The sequence below is a fragment of the Artemia franciscana genome, chromosome 8 (genome assembly GCF_032884065.1).
Source record: "Artemia franciscana chromosome 8, ASM3288406v1, whole genome shotgun sequence".
Lineage (NCBI taxonomy): Eukaryota > Metazoa > Arthropoda > Branchiopoda > Anostraca > Artemiidae > Artemia > Artemia franciscana.
Window position 1 is genome coordinate 16547259 of NC_088870.1, and position 16498 is coordinate 16563756.

General features: G+C 35.3%; 1 protein-coding gene and 1 long non-coding RNA gene across 4 annotated transcripts in view; both read right to left on the minus strand.

Annotated features, from left to right (window-relative positions):
* Positions 1–13990, minus strand: part of LOC136030045 (protein AF-10-like) — a 56021-nt gene extending 42031 nt beyond the window's left edge. For all 3 annotated transcript variants that reach the window (XM_065708666.1, XM_065708665.1, XM_065708664.1), the window contains exons 1-3: positions 13811–13990; positions 10534–10613; positions 7425–7589 (exon numbers count right to left, since the gene is read on the minus strand). In XM_065708666.1, the coding sequence (XP_065564738.1) occupies positions 7425–7589; positions 10534–10613; positions 13811–13919 (354 nt within the window). In that variant the 5' untranslated portion in view covers positions 13920–13990. The remainder of the gene's footprint in view (positions 1–7424; positions 7590–10533; positions 10614–13810) is intronic.
* The window catches only part of LOC136030057 (uncharacterized), a 210676-nt gene that overhangs the window by 123907 nt on the left and 70271 nt on the right, over positions 1–16498 (minus strand). The window lies entirely within an intron of this gene.

Below are 16498 nucleotides of genomic sequence, written 5' to 3' on the forward strand. Positions count from 1 at the left end.
GGCTTTCATTTGAGCCATAAACCATTTTTCTACTCCAATGTTAACCATGCATTTTGGAGGTTTTCCAAAATCCGTCCCTGCATATACCACTCTCCCCTATATATATCTATCTATATATATAAAAATAAGTTGGCTGTCTATGGATCAGGTGACGTCATGTTTCTGTGTCGACTGACGTCATGAAGTTAGTTGTCGTCATTTTTGCTATGACGGTGACGTCATTAAAGATATTTAAGACATATATGTTCACGTAGAAATCTATTAATGTTTACGTTTACAATGACTGATGAACTTACAATGGCAAAAGCCGATGAAGATGCTCAAAGAGTCTATGCCAAAAAACTTGCTGCTGATAGAAAAAGTCAGAAAAGAAAGCGTGCCGAGGAACTACCAGAGCAACGCGAAAGCAGACTTGCTGCTAAAAGAGAAAGTGAAAAAAGAAGGCGTGCCGAGGAATCACAAGAACAGCAAGAAATCAGGCTTGCTGCTGATAGAGAAAGTAAGAAAAGAAAGCGTCCCGAGGAATCACAAGAACAGCAAGAAATCAGGCTTGCTGCTGATAGAGAAAGTAAGAAAAGAAAGCGTGCCGAGGAATCAGAGCAACCTGAAAGTTATCGCCTGGCATTCAGGTACAGCCCAGTCGATGATTATAGCTTGAGTAGATGTGTTCAAATCGGGACAATGTCTAAAATTTGTCCCTATTGCAAGGCCTTGAAATTCAATGGTGAAACAATGGGAATGTGCTGCGCCTCAGGAAGTTAAACTTCCTCTATTGGCTGCACCACCAGAGCCATTGAAGACTTTCCTTACTGGAACTACGTCAGAATCTAAGCGTTTTTTTTGTCACAAATCAGAAAATACAACTCATGTTTCCAAATGACGTCGTTTGGAGCCCAAATCGAAAATCCAGATCAATTTATGTCTACTTTCAAAGTAAAAGGGCAAATTTATCATAGAGCAGGGTCCCTTCTACCATTCTCAGGCGAGAATCATAAATTTTTACAATTGTACTTCATCAGTGATAGAAATTCTGAATTGAATGCACGTTGCGAAACTTCTCCCAACGTTGAAAGGACAATCGTTTCCCAATTGCAACATCTTTTCCACGAAAATAATAATTTAGTGCGTCTGTTCAAAACAGCCATCGATTTGATGCCTACTGATACGCATAAAATTGTTATTTCCGCTGACAAAACGCCTCCTGGCCAACATGTGCGTAGATACAATGCTCCAACTATCGACGAAGTGGCAATCGTTATGGTCGGTGATCAGTTTTTACCTCGAGATATTATTCTTCATAAGCGAAACGCTCAGTTGTTAAGAATTGCAGAAACTCATCGATGCTACGATGCCCTACAATATCCTATCATTTTTTGGGATGGAGCCGACGGCTATCACTTTAATATTAAATTGATGAATCCAGCCACTAACAAAGAAATGAATAAGAAATGCAGTGCAATGCATTATTATTCCTGTAGACTAATGATTCGGCAGGATGAAGAAAATTATATTTTAAAATGCCGTGAATTGTTTCACCAATTTGTCGTTGATATGTATGCTAAAATTGAATCAGAACGTTTGCTATATATCCGCCTGAATCAGACCAAACTCCGCTCTGAACAATACATTCATTTGCGAGATGCAGTTATAAATGACGGTAATACCACAAACGTTGGAAGATTAACAATTTTACCTTCGTCATATGCTGGCAGTCCCCGTCATATGCACGAATATGCTCAAGATGCTGTTGCGTATGTTCGTCTCTATGGTCGTCCAGATTTATTTATTACATCTACATGTAATCAATCTTGGGACGAGATACTGCAGCTTTTACTTCAAGGACAATCGGCGGTTCATAGGCATGACATTACGGCCCGTGTCTTCCGGCAAAAGTTGAAATCACTGATAAACTACATAGTAAAACTTGAAGTGTTTGGGTCAGTGCGATGCTGGATGTACTCAGTGGAATGGCAAAAACGAGGTTTGCCACACGCACATATACTAATCTGGCTACATAAAAAAATTACTTCAAACGAAATTGATGATGTGATTTCCGCTGAAATACCTGATAAAAATGTCGATAAGGGGTTACATGATATTATTGTAAAAAAATATGATACATGGACCTTGCAGTGCACTGAACGAAAATTCACCATGCATGGCCAAAGGAAGGTGCACAAAGCAATATCCTCGACTTTTAGTATCCAACACAATTACTGGCAATGATGGTTACCCACAATATAGAAGAAGATCTGCTGAAGATGGCGGTAAAACAGCAATAATAAAGAAGCGTAACGGTACCACCATCGAAGTAGATAACCAGTGGGTTGTTCCATATTCCCCATTATTATCAAAAACATTTAATGCACACATAAACGTTGAATACTGTAACTCCGTAAAGGCAATCAAATACATATGTAAATACGTCAACAAAGGCAGTGACATGGCAGCTTTTGGCTTGCAGCCCGAAATCAAAGATTTCGACGAAATCGTACAATATCAGGCTGGAAGATACATAAGCAGTAATGAAGCTGTTTGGCGAATTCTTTCATTTCCGATACATGAACGTAGTCCAGCTGTTGTTCACTTAGCGGTACATTTACAGAATGGTCAACGTGTTTATTTCTCGGAAACCAACGTGCAACAAAGAGCCCTGAATCTACCGGATACAAAATTAACAGCTTTTTTTTTCGCTTTGCAAAAATGATTCTTTTGCAAAAAAACTGCTGTATACTGAAGTGCCTTCGTATTACACGTGGAATACTAAAAATAAAGTATTTGAACGTCGAAAACAGGGTAAGTCAGTCGACGGCCAACCTACCATCTTCAAAGATACCACGATAGGAAGACTCTACACCGTTCACCCCAATCAACATGAATGCTTCTTTCTACGCCTGCTTTTGGTGAATGTACCCGGTCCGACCTCCTTTGAGTATTTGAGAACTGTAAACGGTACTATACATGACACTTACCGTAGTGCATGCCAAGCTCTGAATTTATTGGAGAATGACCAACACTGGGATAACTGCATCAATGACGCGTGCGAAACGTCAACCCCAAGTCAAATTCGTGCATTGTTTGGCATCATTTTAACAACTTGCTCTCCATCAGCTCCTACAGAGTTATGGGAAAAATATAAGTCAAAAATGTCCGAAGATATACTCCATCGAAAACAGTTAGAGACGTCAGATATGACTTTTGATTTTACATCAGAAATTTATAACTACACTTTAGTTATTATAGAAGATTTGTGCGTACGTATGGCAAACAAACCTCTTCAGGATTTGGGAATGCTTTCACCTAACCGTATCGCTGCTGTTTCGACATGTGTAGAATTGGATCGCGAACAAAGTTACAGTACGAGTGATCTATTGTCGTATGTACAAAATAACATTTCCAAGTTAACGTCAGAACAAAAAGACATTTATGATACGGTAATGCATTGTGTCGATAACAACGTTGGAGAAATTTTCTTTTTGGATGCGCCAGGAGGTACTGGTAAAACGTTTGTGATAAAACTGATTCTGGCATCAATTCGATCAAAAAATGATATAGCGTTGGCAATTGCGTCGTCCGGAATAGCCGCAACGTTGCTGCCTGGTGGAAGAACTGCTCATTCCGCTTTGAAATTGCCTCTGAATTTGCATTCTACAGAAACTCACACTTGCAATATTTCAAAATCATCTGGGATGGGTAAAGTATTGCAGCAATGCAAACTTATTATTTGGGACGATTGCACAATGGCACACAAAAAATCGCTCAAGGCTCTGGATCAATGCTTGAAAGATTTGAGAGGGAAGTCGAAACCCTTTGGCAGCACATTAATATTGCTTGCGGAAGATTTCAGGCAAACATTACCTATAATACCTAGATCAACTCTTGTAGACGAAATGAATGCTTGCCTGAAAAATTCTAATTTATGGGCACACGTAAAAATATTAAAATTAACTACAAATATGCGTGTCCGATTGCAAAACGATGACTCTGGTCAAACATTTTCAGATCAATTGCTGGCAATTGGAAACGGAAAGCTCCCAGTAGACTCAATTTCAGGACGTATACAACTACCTGCTGATTTCTGTAATTTAGTGACGTCCAAAAATGAATTGATTGAAAAAGTATTTCCGAATATTCAAAAAAATTATAAAAATAATAAATGGCTAAGTGAAAGAGCGATTCTCGCACCCAAAAATATAGACGTCCACGAAATCAACAATATTGTTTTGACCAAGATTCGAGACCAGGCAGTCCTTTACAAGTCAGTCGACACAGTTTTGGAACCAAATGAAGCGGTTAATTATCCATCTGAATTTTTAAATTCCATAGATCTTTCAGGGTTTCCACCACACGTGCTACAACTAAAAATAGGCGTACCAATAATACTTTTAAGAAATATCAACCCACCAAAGCTTTGCAATGGCACGCGACTTGCCGTAAAAAAAAACCATGGAAAACCTAATAGAGGCCACAATCTTGACAGGGCCTTTTGAGGGTGATGCTGTTCTTATTCCTCACATTCCCATGATTCCAACGGATCTGCCTTTTCAATTTAAAAGATTGCAATTCCCAATTCGATTAGCATTTGCAATCACCATTAACAAAGCTCAAGGTCAATCATTAGAAAAATGTGGTATAGATCTTAATACTGATTGTTTTTCCCATGGACAATTGTACGTTGCATGTTCGAGGGTCGGTAAACCTGACAATCTATTTATATGCAGCAACAATTGGACAGCTAAGAATGTTGTATATTCGCAAGTTTTACGCAGTTAATTTGTATTGTATCTATCTATCTATATAAAAACGAGTTGTGTGTATGCATGTTTGTTTGTTTGTAAAAAGAGCGTTTCCATATGACGTCATTATTAGTACATACGGCTTTGTATATGCACAGACAATGGGAAAGCCAAGAATGTTATATATTCGCAATTTTTACGTAGTTTAACTCCTGCAGACGAAATGAATGCTTGCCTGAAAAATTCTAATTTATGGGCACACGTAAAAATATTAAAATTAACTACAAATATGCGTGTCCGATTGCAAAACGATGATTCTGGTCAAACATTTTCAGATCAATTGCTGGCAATTGGAAACGGAAAGCTCCCAGTAGTGGGAAAGCCAAGAATGTTGTATATTCGCAATTTTTACGAAGTTTGAAACACATATATAAATCTATCTACATTCACAGGTGGGACACAGGGACACAACTACAATGGCGCGTAACTAATATGGCGCGTAACGACTTAAGCGCGCGGGGGGGCTTGGGGGCGCGAAGCGCCCCACCAACTAGGTGTTGGGGTGGCGCGAAGCGCCATCCCAACAGCTAGTATATATATATATAAATAAGTTGTCTGTCTGTGTGTGTCGAGTGACGTCATGTTTATGTGTCGACTGACGTCATGTTTTCGACTGACGTCATTATAAGGATTGAGCTGTATGCGTCATGATGTTGTTTGTCGACTGACGTCATATTTGTCAACTGATGAAATTACACGCCGGGACACAAATGACGACCGGGACACAGCGAATATAAATGACGACCGGGAACCTCAAAGAGAAATTACAGACTGGGACACCCGGACACAAATCACAACCGGGACACAGGCAATATAAATGACGACCAGGACACTCAAAGAAAAATTACAAACTGGGACACTGGGACACAAATGACGACCGGGACACAGGGACACATCATTAGAATAATGAGGTATAGATCTGAATATGGATTGTTTTTCCCATGGACAATTATATTTTGCATGTTCAAGAGTCAGTAAACCTGACAATCTATTTAAATGCAACATATATATATATATATATATATATATATATATATATATATATATATATATATATATATATATATATATATATATATATATATATACTACTACTATTACTACTACTAATAACTCACTGCAGCACCAAGCCGCCTGAGGCCAACACAGCTACGCACGCTCCTCCTCCAACCTAATCTATTTAAAGCCTCCCTCTTTACACCCTCCCAGGAAGTTCCCATTTCCTTTAAATCCTTATTTATGATATCCTCCCAACCCAGACAAGGACGACCTGCTTTCCGTGTAGCCCCAGACGGTTGGCCAAAAAGGACAATCTTCGGTAATCTATCATCCTTCATCCGTAGAACGTGGCCTAGCCATCTCAACCTTTCTTTCATTATAGCCCCAGAAAGCGGGATTGAACCACACTTTTCGTACAACCTACTGTTTGAAATACGGTCAGTCAGTCGGGTACCCAGAACAATCCGTAGACAATTTCTCTGGAAAACATCTAGTAAATTTTCATCTGCTTTTTGGAGTGTCCATGCTTCAGAGCCATATTTGACCACTGTCATCACTGTAGCTTCCAATATTCTAATCTTGGTTTGTAGGCTTATCTTTCTATTCTTCCAAACTTTTTTTAACTGTGAAAAAACACCCTGAGCTTTAGCTATTCTACTTTTAACATCTTCACTGCTCCCACCATCTTTACTAATAATACTACCAAGGTAACTGAAGCTCCCAACCTGATCAATCTTTTCGTTACCTAAGGTCACCTGTTCATCTTCACTTATTCCTAACCTTAGTGACTTAGTCTTCTTAACATTAATTTTCAAGCCTATTTTACACCCTGAACTCGTAAAACCTCTAAAAATTCATTCATTTTGCTCACACTTTCATCTAATATGCTTAAATCATCAGCATAATCTAAGTCCAGGAGCGTTCTTCCTCCCCATTTGATTCCATGGTCTCCAATTGCCTTTCCTGTGCTCCTTAAGACGAAGTCCATCAAAATGATATATATATATCTATTCACAGGTGGGACACAGGGACACAACTACAATGGCGCGTAACGACTTACGCACGCGGGGGGGCTTGGGGGTTTGGGGGCGCAAAGCGCCCCACCAACTAGGTGTTGGGGTGGCGCGAAGCGCCACCCCAACAGCTAGTATATATATATATATATATATATATATATATATATATATATATATATATATATATATATATATATATATGCATGTGGACATATACTTGTTATATCACGCAAAACTTTTCAGTTATTTATTAACAATCAAGAACGTTGCTAGTAATCAGCATTTACTTTGCAGATATGTTTCAGATACCATACTGAATATTCTTTTATTCAGATCAAATTTAAGTAACAACCTATTGTAATATCACATATATTTTGTTTACATACCATACACACCCCAGACCTCAATTTTTTTCTATAGATAAATCATCAACACCAGGCACAAACAGGGGATTTTTTGGGGGGAGTGGGGTTTGATCATTTTAACAATTCTTAAAACAATTGCCTAAAAATTTCATAAGTGCTCAAAAATTTGGGATTTTTTTTTATTTTGAAGAGGGGCAGGCCTCAAGCCCTCCCCTCACCTCCGTGCATATGACCATGACCACACTCACCTTTTCAAATCTGTCTGGAGGTATATGTGCAACAATAATTGGTTCCATTGTGGAAACATTGCCAAATCGAACTTCAGGAATATACAATGCACAGATAACATGGGCCCAGCCTCCAGTATCTGCTCTCTTAAGGGCACCATACCTTGAAGGACACAATTCACATCTCTGAAAAATAAAATGAAAGTGATTAGTCTAAAACTCACATGCAGCTTAAAAAAGTAATAAAAACACATTTGTTTATAAACAATACAGTATTGATGGCCCACTATCTCTAGTAGTAAGGTTAGGTATCTTCTGTTACTATCGTCTAACACTTATGGTGCCTGCCTAGTGTACAGGACGTCATCTAGAACATTATTTCTAGGGGAGTCCTTTGTCCTTATTTCAAAAATGAGAACAGTTAATGTCATCTTATTTATTCTCAACTGCTAATACCTCAGGGCAGTAAGATGTACAACTATTGTTAAAACCCGTAATGAATTTGACTATCCAGCTACTTGTTTCTACTTTTTGTTTTGCAAAATTAATTAATTAGTTTATTGCTCCCATATATGACAGATCATAAGTTAATGAAAAAAGAAAAACAAGAGAGAAACACAGTATTGACAAAAAATAAGATGATAGTAAGCAAGAAGTACAAATAAGTCAGGCCTGAGAGTATCCAATGCTGTATGTCTAACTCTAAAACTACACCAGAATTGCCTAAGTTACCCAACAGAAATCAGATGATTATCCAAGACAGAAAACAAACAAATGTATATAACAGAAATAATTTATCTAGATCTTATGTAGATTACCACTATTAAGATTAAAGAAAAGCCTGGGAGTATAAAGGGCAGAGCAGTGACAGAAGGTGGAGCAAAGTTTAGTAAAATCTATCAGATTTCCCAGGGTTTACAACAATCTTAGCATAACAAATCTGGATTATTTTAAAAGTAATACCAGGAAAAGTCTGCTAATGCAAAGTTAGAGGAATTTTAGTAATAGAGATAAGAAACGACCCAACACATTCTACAAGAGTCTACAATGCTATGAATCATAACAGAAATATGTCTGAATTGAGGGCACCATAGATTATATACACTGAAATCTATCAAATTTGTTGCAAAGATTATAAATATCTATAGAAAGCATAAAAACACAAAAATAACTGTTCATAATTTGTCATGGTTTTATTTTGACCAGGACACTGGAGATAAATTTAGACAGTACAAGTGCTCCAGAGAACATTAAATCAAGTTTAAACATAAACAATATTAGAATTTTTCCTTGATAGACAAGTCTGATTTTTCCTGAATGAAAAAACTTAGCTTCACCTTTGTAACATTAACTTTTAAAGTATCTGGTTTTAAATTAATTTATTCCACTACATATATAAAATAGGTAATTAGCAGTGTAATGTTATTATTAGATGTTTTTAGAAATTACAGGTTGATTTTAAAGTCTTGAGTTGGTTTCAAAGGCATTTTGAGAAAGTTTCTGCCAAAATACATGTTCCAAGGTGATATACACCGGACTGCCGATAGTAGATTAAATGGGAGGAGCTGTTTGTGTGCACTGAGAACGTAGTAGCAAAAACTTATTGAGCTTGATTATACTGTCTAAATTTACAAATAATGGACCAGGGCCAAGTTTTATTTCTGTTTTTAGCAAGGACTTTCAGTACAAAAAGAAAATGCAATGTTGTATAAAAAAAGAAATAAACAAACAGCAAAAATTTCAAGAATTTTCTTTTTTTTTCTTTTACTGGTGTGAACTATATCCTTATCAAAATATTGCTGTTGCCACAGTTTTGCTATTGAAGAATGTGAAATAACAATTTATTGCTTTTTGCAGATACTTTTCAAATTATCTTTCAGTTGTCTTTTGTAACATATTAGCAGGATTGAAGATGTTAATGTCCATTAATATTAATTTTGATTTTGCAAAAAAGTTTATAGCAACCTCTAATAGATTTGTAAAACTTATCTATTGACTTTAAAATCAGCTTTTTTGGTTGGAATTCACTATCTTATAAATCTTAGGTAGTATCCTATTTCTATTACTTTTAGACACACACAAAACCAAACACATAATCCTGGAAAAAATAGCCTAAGGTCAGTGCAAAAAAAAGAACAAGCAAATAAATGTTTCACCTCTACATAGACAAGTATTATTAATATTGAAGGGAAAAAATTAAACCATAACAATTTTAAAAAAAGGATTAAGCCTAAAACCAAAAGAGAGTAAAAAGAAAAAATCAAACAAATGTATAGAATACCTATCCCTTAAAAAAAATGAAAGTAGAGTACAGAATAAATGAGATATTCCTCTCAGAAACACAGAAGCAACTATTGATTCTGTGTTGTTGAGAGGAGCAGGATGGTCATTCTACTTCTATGGTTTTCACATGGAGCAGTTACTCTAGTGGTTTGGATTATTTCTTTGCATTCTCTTTTGATTTGAGACTCCATCCATTTTTTTTTAATTGCTATGGTTAAACTTTGCTATCTTTCTCAACTCTAAGAATGCCTTAGTTTATATAGGCAAAATAATTTTTAGATGGTTCTTCCTCTTTTTTTACAGCCACAGACCTATTGTTTTCAAGATTTTCTCCTTTACTTTTATTAGTTCTTTGAAATCATCTGACTCATTTATAGCAACATGAATTTCCACTTTGTAATTTTTCATCTACCCAGTCTTAACCTGTGCAATCAAACACATTAAAACTAGATCTTTGTATAATTACCTTAAATTGCATATCCAGTGATTTAAGGTGCAGATGAGCCTCCTGTGGAACATCCTGCTGATGGTGTGACATGACTATGGTCTGGCACCCCAGTTTAGTCTACACTCTGTATTGGCTCAGTCCTAATCAACTCCTTTCTTGGAAACATTTATGGTTTGGGACTGGACAGTGGCTTCAGAGAGGCTGATCTAGTAGGTGAGAGCATGAACACAGAAAAATTGCTGGCACTCATGTTGATGGCCATGGGGGACTTGCAGCTTCTTTGTGTGACCTCTCGTCATACTTACATGGGACAAGGAGAATACTTGACTAGAGAGGTTGTTCTCTAGCAGTTTGCAAGTATAATTATCAATAAAGTTTAAAAAAGCTCTTAAATCTTACCACTTTGCTAGACTTTTCCTGAGATTCACATCTTCTACAAAACCATTCACCAGATGGGACAGACACAATACCATAGCATGCTGTAATAAGAAATCACATATACTTAGGCAGCAAAATAAGGCAATAAATTAATATGTGACTACAAACTACTGACTGTAATAGTCATTATGTTAGTGAGTAAAAACTCACTACACATGGAAGCATAGAAAACTATTAATGCTTAAAGGTATACTACAATAAGGGTGTTCATATTTTTGGTTAGAATATCTACAAACACTGGAAAAGAAAATTCCTGCTGTGACCTTTTTGTCAATAAGAGTTTGTTTTAATGATATTTTATCCTGATTCCATTAAGTTAAATTTAAATTTTCATCAAGATAATATCAAAAGCTCTTCTTTTCAGGGAATTTGGCCAAGAATAGAAAATAAAATAAAGCTTAAAAAAAAGGTTACTCAAAATTCTGCAACAAGAGAACAAAATAAAAAGATAACACATTACAAACAGAGGATTTTATCTTTAATTAAAAAATCAATTATTGTCAAATATAAAAAATAAATTTTTACTTTGTCCTGAATTCTAAGATTGGTGATTCAATGTCTATAACTATGGGGTCAAACTTGCCTGTCTAAATGGATTTGGAAAATACACAGTAAGTAAGTTACTGGGATGCATTTATTTAGACATTGGTGTAAATTAAACTGTGATTAGTTCTCACTTACACATTTTTTAATATCTTTTAGCCATTTAGTTATGCTATATTTACAATAGTAGTAAGATTTTGGATGCTAAATCATCTTTAGATATATAAAAAAAAATTAATTCCAATTATTTAGAAGAAAAACTGTTTAAGTGCCTACTTATTCATTTTGTAGTTCTCTTCATGAATTGCTAAAGACTAAATGCTGGAAAGGAAAATAAAGCCAAGAAGAAATATTCCTCTTTATTGAGTCTATCCTAAAAAGTACCCAATAATGCTTCTCAAATATATTTGGGTATGCAAAGCTCAGTTATATTTCTATATGTGTATGCATGAGTACGTTTTTCCCCCAGCTACTTTTGGAAGGGGTGGTTGTGGGAAGATTAGAGGAGGCAAATTCAATTAGAAACCAAGAGTATTATTGTCCTTTTTAAAATGAAATTTAAGTTAAAGTGCCCTTTTAAATGAATATACTTATGATATTCATTAATGATGATAATATTTAAGTAAGAAAATACTATTATTCCAGAAAAAAACTGATTGCATTTGGCTCAAATAAGAAAAGATAGGAAATTGTCTTGCTTTTTTGCAGAGATTAGGAATGTAAGGTTAGAATACCACTCTTTGTAAGATTAGAGAACATTCATACTAAATTTTGGACACAAAATTGTCATTTACTGACTGTGTCATCATAGCCATAGACAATCTACACAAGCTGAATAATTTGTTTGTTTTTGAAACAAGCCTGATCATTCAATTATTTATAAGCCAATTCAATTTCTTTATAACCCATCTCTTAGAAAAAAAGGGCAAAATGCCCTTAAGATGGAGTAATAATAATAATAAAATAATAATAATAACTATAAATAAATACAAATCAACATCAAGAGACATTAAAGTAAATAATGCAGACCAAGGATGAGATACTATTAACATAGAAGAATGAGGATCATGTAGCCTTTTATAAATAAGACATACAAGCAAAATTAGGTGGAATTTATTCATAAATAACTATTTCAAGAGAAGGAGTTTAGTATAACAAAAAAAATACACTATTAACAGATAGTTTCTAAGATTCACTAAAAAAAAACTACCATTATGAATTACCCTACACAATTGATGCAAATTCAGCATAATACTGATTGAAAATCTGGGAAATTAGCCAATATCTATATTTAACATGTACCTGTAGCCTATCTGACCCTGTTAAGAGGGTTTGGGGCAGCTACAATAGTAGTTTTCAGATTTCAAAAAAGCAATGAACAAAGAATCAACAGTAATTGTCTCTTCTCTCTCTAAAGGACACTGACCTTTGAGACCTGAGGTGAACTTTGCAGGATATTGCAAAAATAAATGCCCCAGAAGTTGACATAGGCCTAAACAGAAACCAAATGAGGCCCAAATAGAAACTTCTGAGGCCAAAACTTTGCTATATCCTGATTTAATACACTATGAAGAACTGGAAAATATATGGTAAAATTCTACTTCACCAACTTTTGGCTATCTTTGAAAGGGGTTAGGCTGGGAAAATGAAACTTTTGGAGATGGGTCTACAGGCTAAAGTATATCCTTTGAAGGTATTTTGAAGTACTCACCTCTACTCCTTCTCTCTCTAGAGGGCCCTGAAATTCAACTACATGACAGGTCTATACCTATTGAAATTTTGACAAAACAACATTTAACCTTTATTTTCAGTTACCAGTTACTTTTTCTCTGCTTTTAGTTCTAAAAATGCAATTCCTGTTATTTGAGCAAAATTCTTTGCCATATCAATGTTCATTTTTCAAATTTAGGAAATGTATTTGCATATCTTTGAAACCTTACAAATTAGGATTGAGCAACGTTGTGCAGCTGAAAACAATTTTGTTGTACTTCAAGCAGAAGATCTATTCTGCAAGGTTTCACTTTTACAACACACATATTTTTAAAGGTCATCAGAGGTCAGGACCCTCTAGAGGGAGAGTGAGTGGAGATAGGTACTTCAAAATACCTTCCTGGGATATACTTTAGCCTGTAGACTCATCCCTGAAAGTTTCATTTTCCTAACATAACCCCTTTAAAAGATAGCCAAAATTTGCTAAAGTAGAATTTTACCAAATTGAGTCTTCAAAACCTGAAGTCAAAGCAAAGAAGACTCACAGCAAAATTCAGGTAAATTTCTCCCCAGAGTGATTAATGTATTGAGAAAGAGAATAAAATAACATAAATGACTGGTAGGCCTATGCTACTAGACTACTCTCATTCATTTAGCATTGGGCATGTTTCCCTTAGGCAAGAAGTGATCAACTCCTATAATTTACCTTAAAAAATGGAAAGAATTTACCAAAAAACTAACACAGGAACTAATTTCAAACAACTATAGGATCAGTTAAATTTGAACCATCAATAGGCCTAGAGAAAAATTCTGGTAAGGACACTCTTTAGCCTAGGAGTCTTAAAAGCTCTTAATCCAGCCTTTTAAAAATACTTTAAATACAAACAGCTTTCAGGAATAGAAAAATCTATAAGCCTACTTGTACATTTATTTATTTCAATTTAATAGCTAAGTAGGCTAACAAAAGCCAGGTAGACTGGCTTACCTTGGTGTACTGCAACATTGCAGTCACTTCCATCACAATACACTAGAGGATTTTCATTCCACCCTTGCTCATCTGCACAAACACAACACCCTCCAATAAGTTCTTTCATTGCCAATAAGTGTTCCAGGGGGTAATTGTCTATTTACATTTTAAAAGCATTGCTTTTTTGTTTGCGTTTCTTCTTCAAAGGTTTAGCATGGCTGCATCTGGGAAAGCCGTTTTCAGGCGAAAAAGGTTCTGGTTAATTCAGCTGCTGGCCCTTATCTCGAAAATTTTAATTTTGCTTCCACACTTGTTTCGAACATTTTGTACGGTTGCCATCCCTAGTGATTTATCATGTCGTCCAGTGTTCATTTTTTTTGTTTAGGGATAAACTTTTGTTCAGATTTTTTAATGATTTTCCTGAGATAGTATTTTTCACTTATATTAGTGTTTTTTAAATAGTAAAAGAGTTAAGAATGTAAAAGTATATAAAGCTTTATTCAAAAAAAAAAAATCTGTAAAATTTTGAAAAGATAAAAAGAAACTAGGCAAGCACATTTTGCAGTAAAAATAAATATGCTTTTGTTCTCACTACTCACGTAAGTTCTTCCTATAACAATTATTATGTCTACTTTGTTACCAATGTTAAAAAAAAAAAACTTCCCGAAAAAGATCCAAAAAGTAAAGGGTTATATTAAAACTTGAGACGATCGAAAACAAAAATCTATAGTACTTTCAGGAACCAGAAATTTTTTCTCAAAGAATAAATGGAACCAAAAACAAACAGAAATTAAATAATAATATTGTACATAAAGTACTCAGATCCTGAAATAAAACTTTAAAATTGTAACTTTTTCGCATGCTGACCACTAGCTTGAGCTGCAAAGGTACCAATCTCCTAGTTCAATGCTTTCATCTTCGGATGTCATACGTGGTTGTGGGTAAATCATCAATCTAAATAATCTAGTGATATACGGACTTTAACCACTATCCTCAGGATTTAAAGTCTTGGGTGCAATCACTCGGCAAGGATAGCTCCAAGTTACATAGCTGAGTTACGTATACTGACGAAGCTGAATAAATAAATCTCGAATTGGCTAGAATTTAAAGTGAGCACTCAATTTTAACTTACAAACAAAACAGGAATTACTACAAACAGTAGTTTTGCTATTCCCCCCTTCCTTGATCGTTAACCTTGTAAAGTCTATTGTGTGTTTTTCCCTTTAATGAAAACTATATTTATCTGACTATATTTATTTTGTGTTTTTATTTTTAGAAAATTATTGACGAACAATAAAAATGAAACCAAATCACTCCAGTAGTCTAAATGATTTGGAACTAAATAATTAAAAATAGATGAATGTTTTGCCTATAATAATACTAATCAATTACAAGGTCTGTGATACCTATGACGTGTAGGAATATTTGCTTTGTGAGGAAGAATTAGTGACAGTAGTAAAAGAATTGAAAATAATAAGGCTTCAGGTTCTGATAGTGTGGTAAATGATTTTTTTTTTAATATAGTGGCTCTGAGACAATACAAATAAATTACTTAAGATTATGAATATTATTTGTGAAAAAGGGGAAGTACCTAACGGTTTTCGGAAAATATTGAATCAAACCACTGCATAAGAAAGGTGATAAGAATGAGTGTGGTAATTATCGAGGCATTAGTCATGTCTCTGTAGTTAAAAAATTTACTTAGTAATATGATACCTTTTAAACTGGGAGATGCTGTGGACTAAGTTTTAAGACAAGAGCAATGCGGTTTTAGAAAAGGTAGAAGAAGTGTCGACCAAATTTTCAGTCTTAGGTTAATTATTGAAAATTTTCTGAGTCATCTAGCACCTTTGGTCCTCAATTTTGTAGATTATGAGAAAGCGTCTGATTCTATTGATAGAAGAATTTTAGCAAAGGTCTTAGCCTTATATGGTGTAACAGACAAACAAATAAATTAAAGTGATTAACGCTATGGATGCGAATAACACTGCTGTGGATAAGGTAGGAAATGAGATTAGCAGCTGGTTTTGAATTAAATCAGGAGGTTGTGTTCTGTCCACCTTTTTGTTGATCAATTTGATGGACTTTGTCTTAAAGACCACAGGAAAGTTACTGGGAGATCCAAATGAGGTGACAAAATTCTCCTGGACTTAGATTATGCTGATGATTTAAGCATCCTAAATGAAATTGTGAGTAAATTGAATGCACCTTGGAAGTTTTGCGAGCTCAGGGTGGTAGAATAAGTTAGAAAATTAATGTTGAGAAGACTAAGTCACCAAAGCTAGGAATAAGTGAAGATGAAAAGGTAACGTCGAGTAAAGAAAAGATTAATCAGGTGGGCAGTTTCACTTACCTTGGTAGTATTATTAGTAAAGACGGTTTGAGCAGTGAAGATGTAAAGATCTGAATAGCTTAGACTCAGGGTGTTCTTTCACAGTCAAAAAAAGCTCAAAAGAATAGGAAGATAAGTCTTCAAACCAAAATCAGCATATTGGAAGCTACAGTGATGACAGCGGTCAGTTATGGCTCTGAAACATGGGTGGTCCGAAAAGTGGATGAAGATTTGCTAGGTGGTTTCCAGAGAAACTGCCTAAAGACTTTCCCGGGTACCCGACTAACTGACCACATTTCAAACAGGGGGCTAAACAAAAATGTGGTTCAATCCCGTTTTTTAGGGCTATAATGAAAAAAAAAGTTGGGATGGCT